The 22,779-nt window shown below is 36.4% G+C and overlaps 1 protein-coding gene across 2 annotated transcripts in view; it reads right to left on the bottom strand.

Annotated features, from left to right (window-relative positions):
* Positions 1–22,779, bottom strand: part of TMF1 (TATA element modulatory factor 1) — a 40,320-nt gene that overhangs the window by 4,406 nt on the left and 13,135 nt on the right. The window contains exons 6-16 of one of the 2 annotated variants that reach the window (XM_004372723.2): positions 19,378–19,520; positions 18,959–19,125; positions 18,511–18,667; positions 10,491–10,583; positions 9,668–9,824; positions 6,117–6,309; positions 5,226–5,295; positions 4,897–4,989; positions 3,796–3,897; positions 3,362–3,514; positions 926–1,051 (exon numbers count right to left, since the gene is read on the bottom strand). In XM_004372723.2, the coding sequence (XP_004372780.1) occupies positions 926–1,051; positions 3,362–3,514; positions 3,796–3,897; positions 4,897–4,989; positions 5,226–5,295; positions 6,117–6,309; positions 9,668–9,824; positions 10,491–10,583; positions 18,511–18,667; positions 18,959–19,125; positions 19,378–19,520 (1,454 nt within the window). Of the gene's footprint in view, positions 1–925; positions 1,052–1,618; positions 1,792–3,361; positions 3,515–3,795; positions 3,898–4,896; positions 4,990–5,225; positions 5,296–6,116; positions 6,310–9,667; positions 9,825–10,490; positions 10,584–18,510; positions 18,668–18,958; positions 19,126–19,377; positions 19,521–22,779 lie in introns of those variants that run through there. The other variant, XM_023727932.1, reaches the window with a different exon arrangement.

The raw sequence follows: 22,779 nt of genomic DNA, 5'->3' as shown, positions 1-22,779 counted from the left end.
ATCTCTTTTAAAATTTAAGCTCACACTATGATCTAAGTTGGAAGGCCCAGCAAGGAAAGGAATTAAAAAAAAAAAAATCAACAAGTCAGATGGTTTTCAATCTTACCAAATCTCTCCACTAAATCTATAATTTTCCCCATACACGACTTACTTTTTTTCTCTCCCATCAATGTTAACAACACTCGATGCAATTTAAATCTCTTTGATTCATTGTGGGTAAGTATCTCCTGGCACTGAGCTCACAGGAAAAGTCAAAAGAAAATATCTTTTCATTTAAGGTTTAACATTGTCTCCTAAAATCCAAATATGCTAATTGTGAAGACACATATAATATCAGTGAATAAAATATTACTAATGTCATGTATTGTTGTTGTTAGTTCCCATAGAGTCAATCCCTATTCATTGAGACCCCATGTATACAGAGCAGAAGTGTTCCAAAGGGTTTTCAAGGCTATGACATTTTAGAAGCAGATCACCAGGCCTTACTCCCGAGGAGAGTGTGGGGTTTGAACTGTCAACCTTTTGGTTGGTAGTCCAGTGCTTAACCATCTGCGCCACCCAGGGACTCCATGTCATGTACAATGCAATCTTCTTGTAATGAGCCTTGGCCAAATCTATTTCTTCTCCTATACGAGTCTAAGCACGGCTGTGAAAAATACTGAGTAATGTAACAAGCAAAATCAAAAAAATTTGTCCCAAGTTCTTTACTTAAATGTTAAACCTCTGGTGTGTTCTAAACTAACCGCTGACCTTTCAGTTAGTAGCAGAGCACTTAACACTGCGCCACCAGGGCACCTTATCAGATATTAAAACTCTGATTTAAAAAAAAATCATTAAAAATATACTTTATGTAAACTAAAAATATGACATTTAATATAACTGTATTAAAATATTTTAGACTCATCTTTAACCAAAGCTTACTTACTCTTAGCTGAGTTCGAAGTTTGGGTATCTCCTTCACTTTCTCTTCAAGTTCATCATTTTGATGTGTTAATTTAACTAGCTCTTCAGCCATTATTGATCGGGTTTTTTCCAGATTGCCAATTTCTAGCTGAGAAACATTACCAGATAATAGTCTAAATCGAAATATATCTTGTTTAATACTCCCACTGATGTGAACACATTAAATGTGTTATTTTTGAAGGAATATATTTTTACTTACTTTTGAACTCATAAAGTTTAACACTAAAAACAGGTAAAATGTTTTAACATTTCTCACTGCATTTTATTTTCTTGTTGTTGAGAATATACACAGCAAAGCATACACCAATTCAACAGTTTCTACATTTATTATTTAGTGATACTGATTCCATTCTTTAAGTTGTACAACCATTCTCACCTTCCTTTTCGAGGTGTTCCTCTTCAATTAACATAAATTTGTTGTCCTCTAAACTTCCTATCTTTTGAGTTGCTGAAGTCAATTTGATCCCAGATAAACAGTTCTTAAAAAAGCATAATGCTCAAGGCAGACATTGTTTACCAGTTAAGCTAAACTACTGTTTGGTTTTAAGACTTCAGAGGATATTTTTGGTTTAAGGTTTAAAGATTATCTCAGGGCAGTTTCAAGGGTTTATCCACCCTCCATGGCTCCAGGAAGTTTGGAGTCCCTGAAAATTTGAAATTCTCTTCTGCATTTCCCCCTTTTGATCAGGATTCTTCTATGGAATCTTTGATCAAAATATGTAGTTACAGTAGCCGGGCACCGTCCAGTTCTTTTGGTCTCATGGCAAAGAAGAGTTGTTCCTGAAGGCAACTGGCAAGGACGTGGGGATATTTGAACCCTATTCATTGCTGGTGGGAATGCAAAATGGTACAATCATTGTGAAAAACAGTGTGGCAGTTCCTCTAAAAACTAAAAACAGAACCACCAAATGACCCAGCAATTCCACTCCTAGGTGTATACCCAAAAGACTTTAAAGCAGAGACTCAAACAGAGACTTCTACACCAGCGCTCACTGCAGCACTATTCACAATAGCCAGAAGGTGGAAACCACCTAAATGCCCATCAACAGACAAATGGATAAACAAAATGTGGTACATACATACAATGGAATACCACTCAGCCAGTAGGAGAAATGAAGTCTTGATGCATGCTATCGTATGGATGGAGCTTGAAGACATGTTGAGTGAAATAAGTCAATCACAAAAGGACAAATATTGTATGATATCACTTACAGAAAAAGACAAGACAAAACAAATGTATAAAGACGAAAGTTACCAGGGGCAGGAAGGAGGGGGAAAGGGAGGGTTGTTGCTCACGGAACACTAAGTCTCGGTTTACAGTGGTGGAAAAACCACACCGATTAATGGTAGGGTTGCACAGCCAATTATTTTAAGTGCTGTAAATAAGTTGTATGCCTGTAAAAAGCTGAATTGGCAAAGTTGTATAATAGACATACTTACAACAAAGACAAAAAAAAAAGAGTAGCTGCTGGGGCTGTTTATGTACAACCAAACACCTCATGGGGTTTGGTTCCTTGATTTGGAGGTTTAGGGTCATGATTTCATGGACATCCCAGTTACGTGGCCTAGTAACATGTTTAGTGCTTCTGTTCTACCTCCTAGTTCACTGCACACTGCCTGGGGTCTTAAATCTTGCAAGTGGCCATCCAAGGCGCTATAACTGGTTTCTATTACCAGGAGTAACAGAAGAAGGAGAGTCGGGAATAGCATCTCTCTGATGGCTAATGACAGTGAGCATCTTTTCATGTGTTTGGTGGTCGTTTAAATGTCTTCTTTGGTGAAATGTCTATCCAAGTCCTTTGCCCATTTTATGACTGGTTGTCTTTTTGTTGTTAACTGCATTGTTTTTAAAAAAGCAAGATAAGATGGGGAAGTCTCCCTCTCCACTATGCTGTTTCCTTCCATGTGCAGGGTGTTACAGTTCCAATCTCTTTCCTCCCCTTTATTCATTCCTCACTGGGAAAGTTGAGCAACTGTCTAAGTGATAAACTTGGGAAGAACAAAGTAGACATGCTCAGCTCAGCAACTTCCCTTTTTTCTCTTGGGAAAGAGCTGTCTGCAAGGGAGCAGACATTCTGTCCTGCTAGCGGCCTAAAGTCTTACCTGGGCAGGTTCTGACACATAGGCAGGCCTGCTCTAGCCCAGTGTTTCCTCTGACAGAGCAGACATGTCAGCCCAATTCTGCGATTCAGTTAACAGCCTCATTTGGCTCACATCCTTAGCTATTTTCCCCAACTAGCCTTTATCAGTAATATAAAGGATGCATTTTGTGATTCACATGCCACTATTTCATCGTATTTCTCAATCTGTTCAGAATTCAGGTAGAATTGAAGGGTGCTATTTATTGGGCCCCCAATTTTTATTTACTTCTAATAGTACATTTAATTTTTTCCAATACCTGCAAATGAGTAATTTCTCCTTCCCTTAGCTTTAGCTGAGACTGTAAATTCTCAATAATGCTGGATCCTGCTCCCATCCTTACAGCATCATAAAGATTGCTTCCATTTGCTGATGCAGACATTGGTCCAAATGAGTGATCATGAGGCTCATCCTATGTTAATTAAATAAAAGAAAGCACACACAAATATTGTAGATTGTGTTCCATTATAAGGTTCAAACAAAAAGGTTGTCAATTCTTGCTTTAAAATGTCTATGACTTTCTCAAAGGCAGAAATCATCTGTATTTCCTCACTGCAATTAGCATTCTTCACAAATATACTGATGAACTGCTATGGAATGTCAAGATCATGGTGATAGCTAGTCTGTCATCTATATTTCCCTTTACCATTACTCAGTTTAAGAACAAATCACGTATAAGAAATAAAACATCACCTGAGACAGAAAAGACGTTTGTAGCCCTGCCATATCAATTCCACTTATTGAACTCGAGCGTGAAACCGTGGGAGTACTAGAAACAGAAAATGGCTTGCGTTCCTTAAGGAGTAAAGAAAAATTCTGTTCAGATTAAAGAGCAAAAATAGAAAAAGCAAGAAAGCTTTCTAGGATTAATGATACAAAAACTCACTCTCATTTCCCCCCCAAAAAATGATATAAATGGAGCCCTGGTGTTATAGTAGTTAAGAGCTCGACTGCTAACCAAAAGGTCGGCAGTCTGAATCCACCAGCTGCTCCTTGGAAACCCTATAGCACAGTTTCTACTCTGTCCTATAGGGTTGCTATGAGTCCAAATTGACTCGACAGCAATGGTTTGGTTTGGTTTTTTGGTATCAAAGGCACAATATTCAGTAATTTAGAAGTATAAATAGACTTGGTCAAATAATCTCAGGACCCATTTACATTATGACAATATGATTTGGTTTTTCTTTTTAATGCAGTGAGAATGTTTTTTGTTGAAACAATTATATAAACTAACTTATATAACACGCCACCACAATTACACATATTTCTTTAGAATAAAAATTACTGATGAATTTTAAATACCATAAAATTTCTGGCTTATCTATTTTATACTTTTATTGTATTTTAAAATTCCAAATAAATTCCAAAGGTCATTTTAATTTATATATTATGCTAACCACCAACTATACTCCAATTCTCTAAATATAGGAAACTGACTTTAGAACAATTACTTTCATTAATCAGAAAGAAAGAAAACAAACCAGTTTTACTCCTAAGTGCCTACCGGTCAAATGAGGTACATTAGTTTTAGTGAGAAACTACAAAATTCATGTAAAAAGGGGTAAGAGGTTCTAGAATTCAAATCCTAAAACCACAGATCGCTTGGATATACTCAGATTACCCTGACTTACTCTGAGCAGGATATTGATTATACTGCTAGAACTCATCACTATACTGATTTTACACAGAAAAATGGTATTTACAAAGTATAAACAAAATTACATTAATAATCAATGATTAATCACAACCATTACTAAATGGTCATACCAGAAACAGAAAAACAAAATCCTGTACCTTTTCTTTCATTGCTTCTTGAGTGAAAATTGCTTTCTTCCTTTCTTGTTCAACTTTCATTTTCTCCATTTCTAACTGATTATTCAACAGTGTCTAACGGAGAAAGATAAAGTCAGATCATCTCTGTGATACTAGTTCATGCCATCCTAATAAGTCAATCTCAAAGTCTGGAGCATAAAGTATATACTCCCATTTGATTTACTACTAAAGGCCAAGTTCCACAAGCAGTGGCATCACCTACTTCTTCCTGGCCTCTCATTGGTCCACCATCACCCCCACCCATTCTCTAATGGAAGCCCTAAGAGGTGAGCAAACACTAACAGAAGTACCTTTTCTTTCCTTGTCTCTTCAAGTGTTCTTACATATTCATCTTTCAGGTTTTCTAATTCAACCTGGCACCTATCAAACCAGAGAAAAACAGAAAAGATGACAGTACAGACGATTAAAAACTCACTACTTTATTTACTCCAGTCATATCTCTTGTTGCTCTTTCCATGACAAGCTCTACAGCAAGGGTTTTCCAGCTGTGTTCTCCAGATCACCTGGGTTGGGAAAAAAACCTCTACTTTTATCCATTTTGTTTATCAGTGCTCTGGGTTCAGATTTCATTGGGAAAACAACTTTCTGAAAATAATTCTCAGTGTCACCATACTCTGGGATTCTGCAAAGACTCGTTAGCGAGTTCTATGAGAATGTTTGTGAAAGTTCAGATATTTTACTTTATAAATCATTTTTACCTGACTACCTCTTCTTAAAATTTCCAAGGAAGAACTCAGAGGGCAAAAATACTCTCACTGCAGCTTTATTATAATTTCAGATAGATAAATTTTACAGCTTGTAATTTCCAAAGAATCCAGACATTTATTTAGATAGGCTGGAATGCTGCTAAAACCCTTCTAATACAAAAATAACTTCAATGAAAGGTCATACGTTTTCATGGTTACAGGCTCTTTTGAAAAACTCTGATTAAAGCTATGAATTCTTTCCCTGGAAAAATGCACGAACATACAAAACATGGTACACAAAAGCCTATGGGAAATTTAGTGAATCCCAGTAATACTGTGCTATAATATCTTATTACAATGACCCTGACTTTCAACACCAGAAGTATTAACTTTTAGTTCTCAGTGCTATGAAACTCAAAGCCAACACTATACTTTAAAAAGTGCTTCAAAATGATGAGCAACTAACAAGAATAACACATGAGAAAACATGCTCACCGATTATTTTCATCCTCCAGTTTTCTCAGCTTATTTTTCTCAGATTCTAGCTGGGCCTGAAATCTACTATTTTCTTGTCTTAAGAGAGAGTTCTGTGACTCCAAGGAAGACATCTGAATTTTGTTGGCAAGGAGTTCTTCTGTCGCTGCACGTTCTCGCTCAACTGCTGCTGCCAATAAGGTCTGGGATTCACCTGATTATAGGATAAGAAAACAAACAAACATATATATATGCCTAAGAGGTCAAGATACCAAGCAGATTCAGACTTCAATCTTTTACTGATGCAAAAGCCACACTTAAAACTGGTAAGTACTTACTGTCTAAGGCAGGACTGCCTACTGAGACGAAAGAACTAATCTTAACTTGTACCTGCTTTATCGTTGTTTTCCCCAAGTGTTTTGAAAGTGGAATTATGTATTAAAAGTGTAGTTGATCACAAAATGATGGTGGAGCAAATTGGACATCCATAGGCAAAAAAAAATGAACCTCAACCTCAGCCTAACATCATACACAAAAATTAACTTGAAATGGATCATAGACAAATGTAAAACATAAAACTATAAAAAAAATTTAAAACATAGAAAATCTTTGAGACCTAGGGCTAGGTAAAATGTACTTAGATTTGATATCAAAAGCACGAGCCATAAAAGGAAAAACTGATCATTCAAACTTCATCAAAATTTTCAACTTTTGGTCTGAAAGCTCATGTGAAGATAATGGTCTATGAAAGCCCAGCTTTCTGAGCTGAGCCTGGGAGAAAGGACCAGCTACAGACTGGGAGAAAAGATCTACAAATCACATATCCAACAAATGACTAGTGGTACTAGTTAAAATATACCTACATATGTGTGTGTGTATCTCAAAATTCATCAATGAAAAAACAAACAATTCAGTTAGAAAATGGGCAAAAGATACGAACAGACATTTCACCAAAGTGGATATATAAAAGGCAAATAAGCATGTGAAAATATGTTCAACATCATTAGCCATTAGGAAAATCAAATTAAAACCAGCATGAGCTATCACTATGAACCTGTCAGAATTACTAAAAGAAAAAAAGAGTGATGACACCAAATGCTGGCAAGGATATGGAAAACATGGATCACTTTCATAGATACAGCCACTCAGGAAAAGTTTGGCATTTTCTTAAAAAATTAAGCATGCAACTACCATATGACCTAGCAACTGCTCTCCTGGGCATTTATCCCAGAAAAATGAAAAGTTATGTTCACATGAAAATTCATATAGGAATGTAAATAGCAGTTTTATCTGTAATACCCAAAATCTGCAATCAGCCCAGATGTCCTACATCAGGTGAGTGGATAAACAAACTGTGGTACTTACATACCATGAAATAACAACAGAAATAACAATGACAACAAGCCAAAAAACCCAAACCCGTTGCCATCAAGTCAATGTCAACTCATAGCGACCCTATAGGACAGAGGACAGAGTAGAACTGCCCCACAGGGTTTTCAAGGAGTAGCTGGTGGATTCGAACTGCCGACCTATGGTTAGTAGCCAAACGCTTAACCACTATGCCAGCAGGACTCCAACAACAATAGAAAGGACCAAACTATTGATACATGCAACAACTTGAATGAATCTCCAGGGAATTATGCTGAGCAAAAAAAGCACCTCCAAAATGTCACATATTGTCTGATTCCATTTATATAACATTTTTGAAATGACAGAATTTTAGAAATGGAGGGCAGATTAGTGGTTCCTGGGAGTTAGGGATAAGGGAGAGAGGGTGGATGAGGGAGGTGTGGTTGGTGTGGTTATAAAAGGGCAATGCGAGCGACCCCTGGGGTGGTAGGGCTGTTCAAGATCTTGACTGTGGTGGTGGATACACGAACCTGAACAGGTGACAAAACTGTATAGAACTTAAAACACACACACATACAAATGAGTACAAGTAAAACTGGAGAAATCTGAATAAAATTGGTGGATTGTATCAATGTCAAAACACTGTTGTGATACTGTACTATAGTTCTGTAAAATGTTAACACTGGAAGAAATTGGGCAAAGTGTACAGGGGATCTTCCTGTATTATTTCTTACAACTGCATTTTAATCTAAAATCACCTCAATAAAAATTTCAATTAAAAAAAGCAGGATTCTGAGATTTAACCAAGTCAAGAACTCTCGTATTTTTTTCTTCACCACGGTATACCTAACAACAGAGGATAAAAACCAACCTTGCCCCCAAGAAAGCTCAGCATGTCTCTTTAGTCTCATATTTGCACTATTTGTAAAATTTGAAATTCTGCTCCACACTGTATCTTTGCACTATATGTTGTATCTGTCCTATGGCCTTGCCTATATCCCAGCACAATACCACATATTCCTAAGGGTATGTAGACTCCAGTTTAAAAACCACAAAAATACTGGCTTCTAGCTTTCATTTATTGCTAAATAAATACTCATTTTAGAGGGTAACAATTTCAGATGTCTCATATTTCATATCTCAATTGGTCTCAAAAACATCACAGAAGAAACAACAGACCTAAAATTGATACCTATAAATTTAAAAAATATATGAAGGTTCATCTAGTTAAGTGAAGTTTTTTTAAGCATATGTGCCTTTTTCCAGACAAAATCTTCCACGAAACTCCAGTAAGAAAGATACACAAATGAGGTGCAACTTTCATTCAAGCAGCCTGGAAGAGCCCAGCACCTTACTGACTGAGCTTCCCTCTCACCATGACAGCAGCCCATAAGACAGCCTAGAGACGTACTGAATAAGGTTTGAAAGTTTGCCCCTCCTGATTTACAGGGAGGGGCCCAGAGAAACTAAGTGACTTGCTCCACACTGTGTGGCTGGTTGTTTCAAAACAAAAAAAACTAAGATTACAGTCCATGTTTCCTGACACCCATTCAGGTCTGCTTCTATCACTATACCATGATGTCCCTAATTACAATTAGTTCTGGACACAGAAGGTACACATAAATTTTTCATGAATTTTCCAGCTTCTGTGCTATCTAATATATACATATACTACCTGTCTGTGCTTGAAGATAAAAATCATGGAAGAATAATTTTTTTTTATTAACAAACAGCACCGAAGGACAACCTGGGGGCATGTCTGTGAAGAAGGAAAATACAGAATCTTAAGACTCCACAGCATTTCTCTACTAGGGTTTGATCCCCCCCTTAGACCTATCTCTGCTCTTGGAATTCTGCCACTGACTGGAACCCTATCTAATCCCTACCTCCTACACCAGTGCAGACAAAGTAGAGAGGAGTCAGATTTACCAACAGACAAGGAAAAAATTGAGTGCAGTAGTCTGTAAAAAGAAGTGAAGAATGACACAGAAATATTTTAGACAGTGTATGTTATGACACATTGGATGGGGGAGGGATGGTTTCAAAGAGCCTCAGTTAAGGTATTAGAATATAAATGTAAAAAAGAGAAAAGTTAAAAATCTACAAGTTAGACATAAATAGTAAATATCAGAGTAAGCAAATTTCAATTTCCTAACATTATTCTAATTTTATAAACAAGATGGAAGGGCTACTGCATCAAGCATAAAAACCAAAGCCGTTACCAAGCCTATCAGAAAGATTCTTCTCTAACTTCTCCCACGACGACGTCTGGGACCCTAAAGTTGCTTGCAAATTTTCTATCTGTCGAAGTAATGGTCTTGTTGTTGATGAAACACTTTGACTCAGTTCTTGGTTCCGATTCTCTGCTTCCTGTAGTCTCTGAATCATGAAATTCTTAAGTCATTACCACTGACAGCAAGAAAAACACTAGCAAGCCTAAGTGTGATGAGAGATTTATAGAAAAAATTTATTTTCCCTAAGATTAAATTATTTATTTTATTAACTTATTTTCTAATTGTTCAATCCTTAAGTTAGAGTTAAACTGTATAACAAAGTACCTAAAAAGTGCTTCTTTACAGAGCATTTCTAAAATAAAAAGATTTTAATTAAAGGTAAAGAGTTAATCCAAATCTCCAAGTAGACACCTCATCCAAAGAGATTTTTTAAGTATTTATAAAAACAGATCAATCTGAGTTGTACTTCCTCTTCCTTTTCCCATGCATATTTACTGAATGAAAATTCATAACGTAGCACTGGTACCAATTACTTGACCCACAATAATAATGATAATAATTAATAAACCAATTATTACAAATGAAAAAATGATACTATGCAGAAACAATAAATCTCTCATGATAAAATTACTTCATACAAACAAAATTAGGGACTTCTCTGCATAATTTTAAAGCACCCACTGTGATTTTATTCTTACAAGCCATAAAATATAGTAAACGAAAAGTATAGCAATAATCCTCTCGAGTCATTTTTTATTTATAGGAAAAAACATACTTCTTGGATTTGTGTTTAGAAAAACTGTGACAGTACCTGCTGGAGTTCACTGATCTCATGGCGTAAATAATCTTCTTTCCGGGCAGCTGCTTGCTCTGCACGTTGCAGCGCCAGCCTAAGGTCCCCCACCTGTAGAATGAGAAACCACACACTGTCAGAAATCGAAGTATTATAGAAATAGAAAAACCAACCCAGAACTTTATACGGAAAGGCAAGAGGCAGCGAATAGCTAAAACAATGCTGAAAGAGAAAAACAAAGCAGGAGGACTCATACTTCCTGATTTTAAAACATAATATACAGCTACCATGGTGGCACAGTGATTAAGAGCTCAGCTGCTAACCAAAAGGTCAGCCCACCCAACTGCTCCTTGGAAACCTTATGGGGCAGTTCTACTCTGTCCTATAGCGTTGCTATGAGTCAGAATCGACTCGATGGCAATAAGTTATACAGCTACAGTAATCAAAACAGCCTGGTACTGGTATAACAATACACAGAGGCCAACGGAATAGAACTGAGAGCCCAGAAATAAATCCACACATCTATGGTCAAGTGATTTTTGACAAGGGAGCTAAGTCCATTCAATAGGGAAAGAAGAGTCTCTTCAATAAATGGCGCTGGAAAAACTGGATTTCCAAGTGCAGAAAAAGGAAACAGGATCTATGTTTCACACCATATACAAAAACAAATTCATAATGGATTAAGGACCTAAGTGTGCAAACTACAACTATAAAATTCTCAGAAGAAAATGCAGGGGCGACGCTGTCACGCCTAGCTTTCAACAATGGATTATCCAATATAATAACGAAAGCACAAACAGCAAAAGACAAAGTAAATAAATGGTACTTCATAAAAAGTAAAAAGTTTTGCTCATCAAAAGACTTTACCAAAAGAGTGAAAAGACAAGCTACTGTCCGTGAGAATATCTTCAGAAACCACATATCTGACAAGAATCTAATAACCAAAATATACATAAAATTTTAACAACAATAAAAAGACAAATAATCCAGTCATAAAATGGGCAAAGGACTTGGATAAACATTTCACCAAAGAAGACATTCAAATGGCCACCAAACACATGAAAAGATGCTCAGCGTCATTAGCCATCAGAGAGAGGCAAATTAAAACCACAATGAGATACCATTACACTCCCACTAGGATGGCTATGACTTAAAAAAAAAAAAAAAACAGAAAATAGCAAATGTTGGCAAGGACTCTTACCCATTGCTGGTGGGAATGCAAAATGGTACAGCCGTTGTGGAAAACCGTGCAGATGTTCCTCAAAAAACTAAAAACAGAACTACCATGTGACTCAGCAATTCCACACGTAGGTATATACCCAAAAGACTTGAATGCAGAGACTCAGACAGACATGTGTACACCAATGTTCACTGCAGTACTATTCACAATAGCCAAAAGGTGGAAACAACCTAATGGCCATCAACAGATGAATGGATAAACAAAATGTGGTATATACATACGATGGAATACTACTCAGCCAGCAGGAGAAACAAAGTCTTGATACATGCTACAGTATGGATGGAGTTTGAAGACATTATGATGAGCTAAACAAGTCAATCATAAAAAGGACAAATACCGTTTGACCTCACTTATATAAAAAGACAAACAAAACCCGCTGTCGTCGAGTCGATTCTGACCCATAGCAACCCTAGAGGACAGAGCAGAGTAGAACTTCCCCATAAGGTTTCCAAGGAGTGGTAGGTGGATTCGAACTGCTGACCTTGTGTTTAGCAGCCGTAGCTCGCCACAGCTCTTAACTACTGTGCCACCAGGATCCCATAAAATGACAAGAAAAGGCAAATGTATGGAGACCAAAGATTATTAATAGTTAGCAGGGAGAGAGGGAGGGGAAAAAAGGGGGTTAACAGTGATGGAAAAATTGCACTGATTATGGGTAGGGTTGCACAGCCAATTATTGTAGTTGCTGTCAATAAGTTGTACACCTGTAAGAAGTTGAATTGCCAAAGTTGTGTGATAGATATATTTACAACAATGACCAAAAAATAAATAAATAAGTAGCTGCTGAGGCTGCTTATGTACAACCAAAAACCTCATAGGATTTAGTTTCTTCATTTAGGGTCATGGGACATCCCAGTTGATTGGCCTAATAATGTGTTTAGTGCTTCTGTTCTACCCCCTAGTTCATTATGTAGTGCCTGGGGTCTTGAAAGCTTGCAAGCGACCATCCGAGGCACAACAATTGGTCTCTATTTACCTGGAGTAGAGTCAGGAACAGGATGAGGATATGGAATGTGTGGCTAACTGCTTCCATGAACAACTGTGCCCTTTTCCATAAGACCAGAAAAATTGAATGGTGCCCAGCTACCATTCCGGAACATTTTGATCAAAGATTCCATAGAGGAATCCTGATCAAAAGGGGGAAAATGTAGAACAGAATTTCAAATTCTCATGCATTCTAGATGTTCTGAAACTATGGAGGGTGGATGAACCCCTGAAAGTATTGCCCTGAGATAATCTTTAAATCTTAAAGCAAAAATATCTCCTGAAATCATCTTAAAACTAAACAGTAGTTTAGCTTAACTAGTAAAAAAAAAGGTCTGCCTTGGGCATTATGCTCTTTTAAGAACCATCTATGTGGGATCAAAGTGACAACAGCAACTTGAAAGATTAGATAGGAACCTTGGAGGACAGTGAGTTGATGTTAATGAGGGAGGAACAACTCAGAAAAAGAGGGTGACAATGGTTTCACAACTCAAAGAATGTAATCAATGTCACTAAATTGAACATATAGAAACTGTTGAGTTGATGTACGTTTTGCTATGGATATTCTCAACAATAACAGCAAAGTAAATAAAATTTGGGAAAAAAATCAATGTATTATGTACAACTTCTTGTTGGCTGCATATTTTGTCTTATGTCATTTATTGTTCTGTGTAACACTTTATACTATCCAATGTACTTTTACATATGATTTCCACACATCCCACACATCAACCAATTCCATATGACCATCATACATACCATATATCAACCAATTCCAAAACTGTATGTATACGCAACACCTACTTCGGAAAGCACTCTGCCAGGCAAAGAAAAGTACACAAATATGTACCATCGACTGCCAGAAGAACAAACAAATCTGTCTTGGAAGAAGTACAGCCAGAATGCTCCTTACAAGCAAGGATGGCAAAACTTCGTCTCAGATACTCTGGACATGTTATCAGGAGGGACCAGTTCCTGGAGAAGGACATCATGCTTGGTAAAGCAGAGGGTCAGCAAAAAAGAGGAAGACCTCAATGACATGGACTGACACACTGGCTGCAACAATGGGCTCAAGCATAACAACAAATATGAGAATGGCACAGGACTGGGCAGTCTTTTGTTCTGTTTTACACAGAGTCGCTATGAATCAACTCGATGGCACCTAACAATAACATTATTCCAATGAACTTTAAATTTCAAATATTAATATTTATTTAATATTTACCTACCCTAGTAAATAGAGTGGCAGAAATATAAGGAATATAGGGACTGTGGTGTGATTTATAATAGCAAAATATTGGAAATAAGCCAAATATTCATCAATAAGAATTGGATGAATAAACAATGGGATATCCATATAATAAAGTAGTATACAACTGTAAAAAAGGAATAAAAAAAATAAAAAGTTCTATGTTCTGCTACAGAGTGATCACTAGGCTATGTTAAGTGAATAAAACAATGTAAAAAACAGTATAAACTATATTTTATGTCAGAAAGATGAAGAGATACAAATTAATATGGGTATCAGTGTATGCATATATATACGTATGTATATATGTAAATGTACAAATATGCTATTTTATTGCATTTACAAATAGAAACTCTAAAAAGATAAACCAAATACTAATAAAATTGTTACCTATAGGCAAACTGGAAAGGGGTAAGTTGGAAGCAAATCTTGTCTACATATATTCTGTTACATATTTCTCACTTTGGAATGACATGTTTTACATATTCAAAACATAAAAGTAAATCAAAAAGACACTGGGGTCAATGGGGAAAAATACTCTCTTCATCAAATGGTGCTGGGACAACTGGATATCCACATGCAAAAGAATGAATTTGGATCCCTTCCTCACATCATAGATAAAAAATAACTCAAAACAGACAAGACCTAAATGTAAGAGCTAAAACTATAAAACTCTTAGAAAGAAACACAGGTGAAAATCTGTGAGGTTGTGGATTAGATAACAGTTTCTTTAATATGATGTCAAAAGCATAAGCAATAAAAGAAAACAGATAAAATGGACTTCATCAAAATTAAAACCTTTTGTGCATCAAATGACACTATCAAGAAGGTGAAAAGACAGCCTACAAAATGGGAAAAAATATTTGCAAATCACATATCTGCTAGGGGTCTAGAATTCAGAACACATAAAGAACAATTACAACTCAAAAATAATAAGTAACCTAATTAAAAAATGACCAAAGGATTTTAACAGACATTTTTTCAAAGAAGATATACAAATGGCAAATAAGCACATGAAAAGATGATACACATCATTAGTCACCAGAGAAACACAAATCAACACTACAATGAGATACCACTTCATAGCCACCAATATAGTTATAATGATACAAAAAAAAAGACAACAAGTGTTGGTGAAGATATGGAAAGTGGGAGCCCTCAAGTATTGCTGGTGGCAATGTAAAATGGTACAAGTGCTGTGGAAAACAATGTGGCAGTTCTTCAAAAAGTTAAACAGAGTTACTATATAACCTAGCAATGCCACTTACTAGTATGTCCAAGAGAACTGAAAACAGTTTCACACAAAAACTTGTACGTGAATGTTCATTGCAGTATTCATAAGAGCCAAAGAGACTAAACAACCCAAATGTCCGTCAACTGATGGATAAATAAAATGTAGTATATCCATATAATATTATTCAGCCATAAAAAAGGAATGAAGTACAGATACATTCTACAACACAAATGAACCATGAAAACATAATGCTAAGTGAAAGAAGCTAGATACAAATGACCACATAGTGTATGATTCCATTTATATGAAATGTCCAGAATAGGCAAATCCATAAAAACAGCAAGTAGATTAGTGGTTGCCAAGGGCTGAGGGAATAACTGCTTAATGGGTACAGGACTTCTTGTGGGGTGACGAAAACGTTCTGGATTTAAGATAGTGGTTATGTATGGTTGTACAACATCGTGAATACCACTGAACTGTATACTTTCAAATGGTTAAAACAGTGAATTTTATGTTATATAAATTTTTATGCCAATTTAAAGCTTTCTTTCTTTTTTTTTTAATAAAAGGACATTGGGAAAGAAAAACATTCCCTACAATCTGAAAACAAACAAACCTAAAATATATATCAAGTTAAGTGACACATAACCTTCACAGAGAAAAACTATTTCAAGGGACTTCAGAACACAAAATATGGACTGCACACACTTAGTTCTAAGACCAAAAAAAAAGAAAAGCAAGGAAATGTCAAACTTTATTCAGTCAACTTAAGGTTAGTAATAACATTATTATTATCAATATGCAATTTTAAGAATAGTTAAAATAAAGCAAGTAAGTAACCACATAAATGTTAGGAAACAAGATTTTCTTGTTAGGAACAATATTTTCAGTGTAAGATAAAAGACATGCGGGTATAAAAAAAATCAAAAAACATTATTGGACAAACGGAAATGGGGAACCCAAGGTTGAGAAGGGGAAAGTGTTGACACATCACAAGGTTGGCAACCAGTGTCACAAAACAATCTGTATTAACTGCTTAATGAGAAATTAATTTGCTCTGTAAACTTTCACTTAAAGCACAATTAAAAAAAAAAAATTAAAACCCTGTAATGTTAAAATTAAAGTGGAAATATTAATACACGCTCATGATTTTTAATTCTTTTTAAAAGTATATATTCTCTGGCTCTGTCCACTGAAAAAGCCTAAAAGCAATGACAACCCATTAGTAAAAAACATTCCTAGCAACCAAATTGTGGTCTCTAAATACCTTTCCCCAATAAAGGGGACCAGAGCTACTTGGAGAAATGACTATTTCTAGATCTGGGGCAAGAAATGTGCAAAATGAGCCTGGGATATCTCACTGTGCTATCAAGGACTAATGTGGCTGTATGCATTTCCTAAACTGCTGTGACAAATTGGCACAAACTCGGTGACTTAAAACAACACAAATTTATTCTCTCACAGTTCACTGAGTTTCACTGACAAAATCAACCTGTCAGCAAGACGGTTCTCCCTCCAGAAGCTACAGGGGAGAATCCATTCCCTGGCCTTTTACAGCTTCTAGAGCTATATCCCTTGGCTCATCCTCCATCCTGAAAGTCAGCAGTACAGCATCTTCAAATCTCTCTCTCTGCTTCCATCCTCACACCACCTTCTGCCTTCTGTGTCAAATCTCCTTCTGTCTCTTATTTATAAGGAAGCATGTGGTTGCATTTAGGGCCTACCTAAATAATCCAGGATAATCTCCTGCTCTCAAGATCCTTACCATAATATCACATCAGAAAGTCCTTTTTTGCCATATAAAGTAATATTCACAGGTTCCAGGGATTAGGATTTGGATATCTTTTGGGGGGCCATTATGTGTCTCTAGCCTCAGTATCCAGGATTGCTCAGGAGGGAGACTGACACAGGCACAGAGGAGGAGACAGCCAAGACTGAGACTGGAATGAGGCAGCCATAGACAAGAATGCCAGCAGCCACCAGAAGCTACAAGATGCAAAAACAGATTCTCCTCTAGACTGTCAAAAGAAGCACAGTCCTGCCCACACCTTGATTCCAGCCAGTGATACTGACTTCAGCCTTCTACCATCCAGAACTGTGAGAGAATAAATTTCTGTTGTTTTAAACCATCAAGCTATGGTAATTTGTTACAATAGCTACAGGAAACTACAGTGGTCATTACAAAAAGTCACTTGAATCAGCTTAAAGGAGCTTCCTAGTGGCTGTTGATGGGATAATTTGAGCATGAATTAAAAACTACAACAGATAAAAACAAAATGAATATTTTAAATACCCATTAGTTCAAAAAGGCTACAGAGTTTGAGCAGGATATGAAAAGATAGTTACGATATTGCTTAGTAATCACTCATCAAAGAGAAATTCCAAGTAGAGGAAATAAAATGAGTAACAGTATCTTCTTTAACAATTGTACAAATAGTTGTAGCAATGGGAGACAGGGTTGTAGAGTGACTGTGCTACGGGCTTTCAGAGACAAGCTAATGAGTTGGGAAAGGTTGGAATGCTTTTGGGTAGAAGAATAACTTGGTCAAAGCAACACTGTACAAATACCCATGCAGAGAGGATAAATAGCATGGCTGTAGAGAATAAAAGCTTGGAGGCAGGCGGCCAGGCAAATTAGATGGCTAACACAGGCTAACATAACAATCTCGTCTAGGCCTGAAGTGAGAAGTATCTGAAAAGAGTGGTTCCTATTTATAGAAGAGCAAGCCAAAAACAAAACAGTTGTATCACTCATCCAAAGTCACAATAATGTAAGGCCAGAATCTTTTATCTGTAGAAAAAAATAATCTTATGCCCCTTTACAAAGCAGAATTCCAATTTCAGAATTCTTTGATTGTAAGTCATTTTGCATATAATTCACATATAGTTAGCCATATTCAAACTCATTAGTAAACATAATGGAAACATGGGGCCAATAACTAACTATACCCAAATTCTATTTGATTTTATAGGACAAAGCCTCCGTTTTTGTTTTTTACCTTCTTCTCAGGTTCATGGGTTCTCTTGAAATCATATGCAATATTTAGTATTTGTGTGCATTTCTCTGATAAAAAGGTCCCTAGCTTTCATAATAATCTCAAATAGGTCTGAAATTAATCAGAAATTAAGCAACACTGATATAATGTAAGCATCACTTTAACAACAGTTCAAAAAAAAATTGACTAAGTTTAACACAATTCAGTACTCTTTGAAATATGCTCAACAGAATTATAAAGGAAATATAACACATAAAGTTTGATTCAAGCTAGCTAATAAACTGGTTAATTTGCAAAAGCATAAAAAATGTTTAAATTCATTATCCATTGCTTACTTGAATCGCTAATGTTTCTTGCTGCTGACGGGCTTCCTCTTGGGCCTTCTCTAGCGCTGCAGAAAGCTCTTCTTTAGCTTTCATCTCACGGCTCAGGGCAAACTCCTGTGCCTCACTATCCTTTGCAGCATTGGCTTTGTGAAGATCAGTAAGTTCTCTTAAAAATCAGATTGACAATGTTTATTGAAAATAATATGAAGTAACACTACAACTCCAAGTTAATGATGTCTCCACGTACCACAGAAATCTACGGAATGAGGGAGAGTTTATCACATAATAAACACTGGCTGCAGTGAGTACTCTGTTGAACTTGCTCTGACCAGTACCATGCTCATCTATGGATAAGTCTGTCGTGTTGCTAGTAATCAGATAGTAAAAAGACTGTTTCTTCAACATCCCACCCTAATAGTTACTTTTAAATGGGTTGTGTATTTGTCCACTTTCTTACTTGTATGCACTATCAAGGGCAGCCTGAATACTTCGATTCTTTTCTTCAAGTTCATCCATGTCAACCTGAAGTCGGCCAAGATCCTTCTCTTGACGTTCTACCACAGAATTTAGTTTTTTAATATTTTCTCTATGTTGTTTCTCAACCTCTTCTTTGCCATCAAGGACCTATGTTATAACAAGAGATGAAAATATTTTTCAAAAAGTAACACATTCTGAAAAAAAAAAAAAATTTATTCTGGGAATCTCAAGAGTTATATAATTAAGAAAATTTTTAGCATTTGTCTGTTAGTTGGAAAACTTCTTCTCACATGACATTCCCCCATTAAATCATTCTAAACGCTCCAAAAACCATGTCCAACTGTTCATATAGGAAGTAATACCAATAGATATATGCAGTAGATGATGTTTAATATTCACCTGTTTTAAATGCTGCAATTCCTCTTCTAGCTCTTTAACTTTTTTGTTGAGCTTTACAGTGATATTTTCATTTTCTTTATCTTTAGCTCTTAATTTCTTAATGATGTTAGAACTATACAGCTGCTGTTTTGAAAGTTTTTCTCCTGGTAATGGCAAAAAAGTAAAGATTCAAATAATATCGATTCCCTAAGATTCAGAATATAATGTTTTATCTAACCAGTAACATAAAATGATAGAATTTTTAAAAAATCACGATTTCATAATCCCCATATAACAACTGATTTGGACAATAATCATTAATGAATGTAAAAATTATTAGGTACAAAGATTTTGGAGAATAGGATATTTACACAGTCTTAAAGAAGTATGCTCACATATTAGTTATTAATTACAAAGGAAAAACTTGCTTTCACAAAGGTGAAATCTGGCAATCACCACCTTAACCAAGCGTTCAATTTTGACACCGCCAATTGTGGCCCAGCCTGACATTACATGCCTACTGATATGACGGAATGGTAGGTACACTATGATCTTTCTAAGTGGAAATATTTTATTCGAATTTCATCATGAACAAACTGACAAATTCCTGAACATGGGACATTCTATAGGACAACTGGCCTGGACTCTACAAAGGCTTCAATGTCATGATGAACAGAGAACTATCCTAGATTAGTGGAAGACTTAAAGGGACAGAACAGTCAAATGCAATGTACAAACTTTGATTATATCCTGGGTAGGGGGGTGGGATGGGACAGATGACTGGCGATAAGGGATAGTTTTTAGACATAATGGGATACTTTGAAGACAAATGGGATAAATGAAGAACTAGATGCTAGATTATACTTCTAAATTTATTTTCTTAGGTATGATTATGATGTTGTGCTTGTGAAAGAATATACTTATCCTTGGGAGACGCAGACTGAGAATTTAGGGGTGGAGTGTTACGGTATCTGTAACTCACTTACAAATAGTTGAGCAAAAGGATCGCGGTTGTGTGTGTGTATGTGCTTGCACGCATATGCAAAAAATATGTAAAAGGTGTACAAGTTGTTCACAGCAGATGAATTCTAGGTAATGAAGTAATCAAGCATTCACTATACTGCTTTCAACTTCTGTATGTGTTTGAAAAAATTTTCAAAATTTAAAAAAATTTTTTAAATATTTCTGGGATATGGAGGCAGCATATAAATACTCCCACCTCAAATCATTCCATTTTCTTTAAAAAGAGGTTCATTAAGCAAGAAAACTTCAGCTCTCCCCCTACTAAATTACTAAATTCTAAAATACAGATAGTCCCCAACTTACAACAAATTTGGGTTACGACAAACCGCACTTATGACTGTCTGTTTTATTTTTTTTGCACATCTTATCGTTAGTACTATGTACTACATACAATGTTGCAGCGCGTAATTTGTTGATGTTATCATTCTCAGATGTTCACTCCCATATGTACAGTGTTATGACGTACTGTTCAAAACGCTGACATACATAGCAGGCTATGACCTGATCTACAGTGAAGTAGGTGTCAGTGTTGGGAGTGTTAACAGATAGAAAGTTGGGCAATGTTTAACCCTAATGACATATGACAACTGAAACATGCATACACCCAACAGCCGCTAAGACTCTGACTTCATTGTTACTACACTGATGCTGACTTCACTGTTGACCAGGCCTACAGTAGCGTGATCTTATTCAGCGTTTTGTACCATCAGAAGCATCAGTTGTTAATCTGAAGCTGAGTTGTTCAAGTTTCTCGAACTGTAACACCTGCACTGCTTATACCCCCAATAATATGTCTAGCAAAAGAAGTCATGCCACTGAAAGTTCTAACCCAGAAAGAAGGTGAGGAAGGCTCTGTGATAAGCTAATGGAAAGAAAGTCAGCAAAATAGCACGTGAGGAAGGACTGTCTCATTCGACCATTTCAACAATCATTAAGAACAGGATTTTGGCGGCAGTTACAGGAGCAATTGGTATAAATTTGACAATTTTAGCAACAAAGAGGCAAGCGACAAACCACGAGATGGAGAAACTGTTGATGATTCAGATAGAAGACCAAATCCAGAATAGGATTCCTATGAGTTTACTGACAATACAAATGAAAGCATGCAGCCTTTTTCAAAACCTGAAGGATCAGCAAGAAGACTACCTCAAACCCTTTACTGCCACCAACTGTTGATTTCATCGCTTCAAACACAGATTTGGCTTACATAACATGCATATAACTGGAGAAGCAGAAAGCGACAACGCTGAAGCTTCCAAAAAATTAAAAAATGGGCTGGACAAGGTAGTACAATATGAAGAATATCTACCAGAGCAGATTTTCAACACGGACAAAACAGGTTTGTTTTGGAAAAGAATGCCAGAATGGATCTATTTTAACAAAGAGGCAAAGTTGATGCCTGGTTTCAAGGCATTTAAAGGCAGATTTACACTACTGCTTGGAGGAAAAGCTGCTGGATTTAAATTAAAACATTTTCTTGTTTACCATTCTGAAAAACCCCAAGCATTCACAAACACTGACAAAAATAAGCTGCCTGTCTACTACAGAAGTAACCTCAAAGCCTGGTGGATTGTGCTATTCAAAGACTGGTTTTTAAGTTGTTTCATCCCAGAAGTGCACACCTACTGTCTTGAAAACAGCATTTCTTTCAAGATTCTGCTGCCACTTGATAATGCCCCAGGACATCCTCCTCACATAGATGATTTAAATCAAGATGTGAAAGTGGTGTTATCTACCTCCCAATATGACAGTTGTGATTCAGCCTATGGATCAAGATGCAAGCACCACCTTCAAGGCATACTACCTATGGACTACGTTTGCCCAGGCAATAGTTTCAACAGACGGAGGTACAGTAACATTATGTGATTTCCGGAAGAACTATAATATTCTCCGGTACATCCAGAACAGTGCATCTTCCTGGGGGAAGTTACAGGAAAATGCATGCAGGGGATATGGAAAAAAATGCTGAGTTACGTGAACATGCACCAAGCATTTGTTCAGGATAATATGATGGAAGAGATCGGTGGAAAAATTGTCCATATGGCAAGAACACTGAATTTAGAACTTGATACCACCAGTGTGGAACTGCTCATAGATCACAAAGAAGGGGAACTCACAGATCAAGACTTAATGAATTCTGAAAAGGAAAGAAGTGCTAAAGAAGAAAGAATGAGGAAGAGGACGGACAGAAGTTGGCAAAAAATTTTACAGTGAAAGGATTAGCTGGAATTTTTTCCAAACTAAATCAGGGTTTTCAATTGCTTGAAAAGATGGACCCAAATACTGATCACTACACTAAAGTTGACAGGCAGATTTGAGAAGCAGTGACATGTCACTGCACAATACATGAGGGGAAAAAAAAATGACTATAAAGAAAACTCTAATTTTCTGACTAGAAAT

This window comes from Trichechus manatus, unplaced genomic scaffold (assembly GCF_000243295.1).
Source record: "Trichechus manatus latirostris isolate Lorelei unplaced genomic scaffold, TriManLat1.0 scaffold00020, whole genome shotgun sequence".
NCBI lineage: Eukaryota > Metazoa > Chordata > Mammalia > Sirenia > Trichechidae > Trichechus > Trichechus manatus.
Note: the sequence above shows the minus strand (reverse complement) of the source record. Positions and strands in the feature narration are given on the sequence as shown.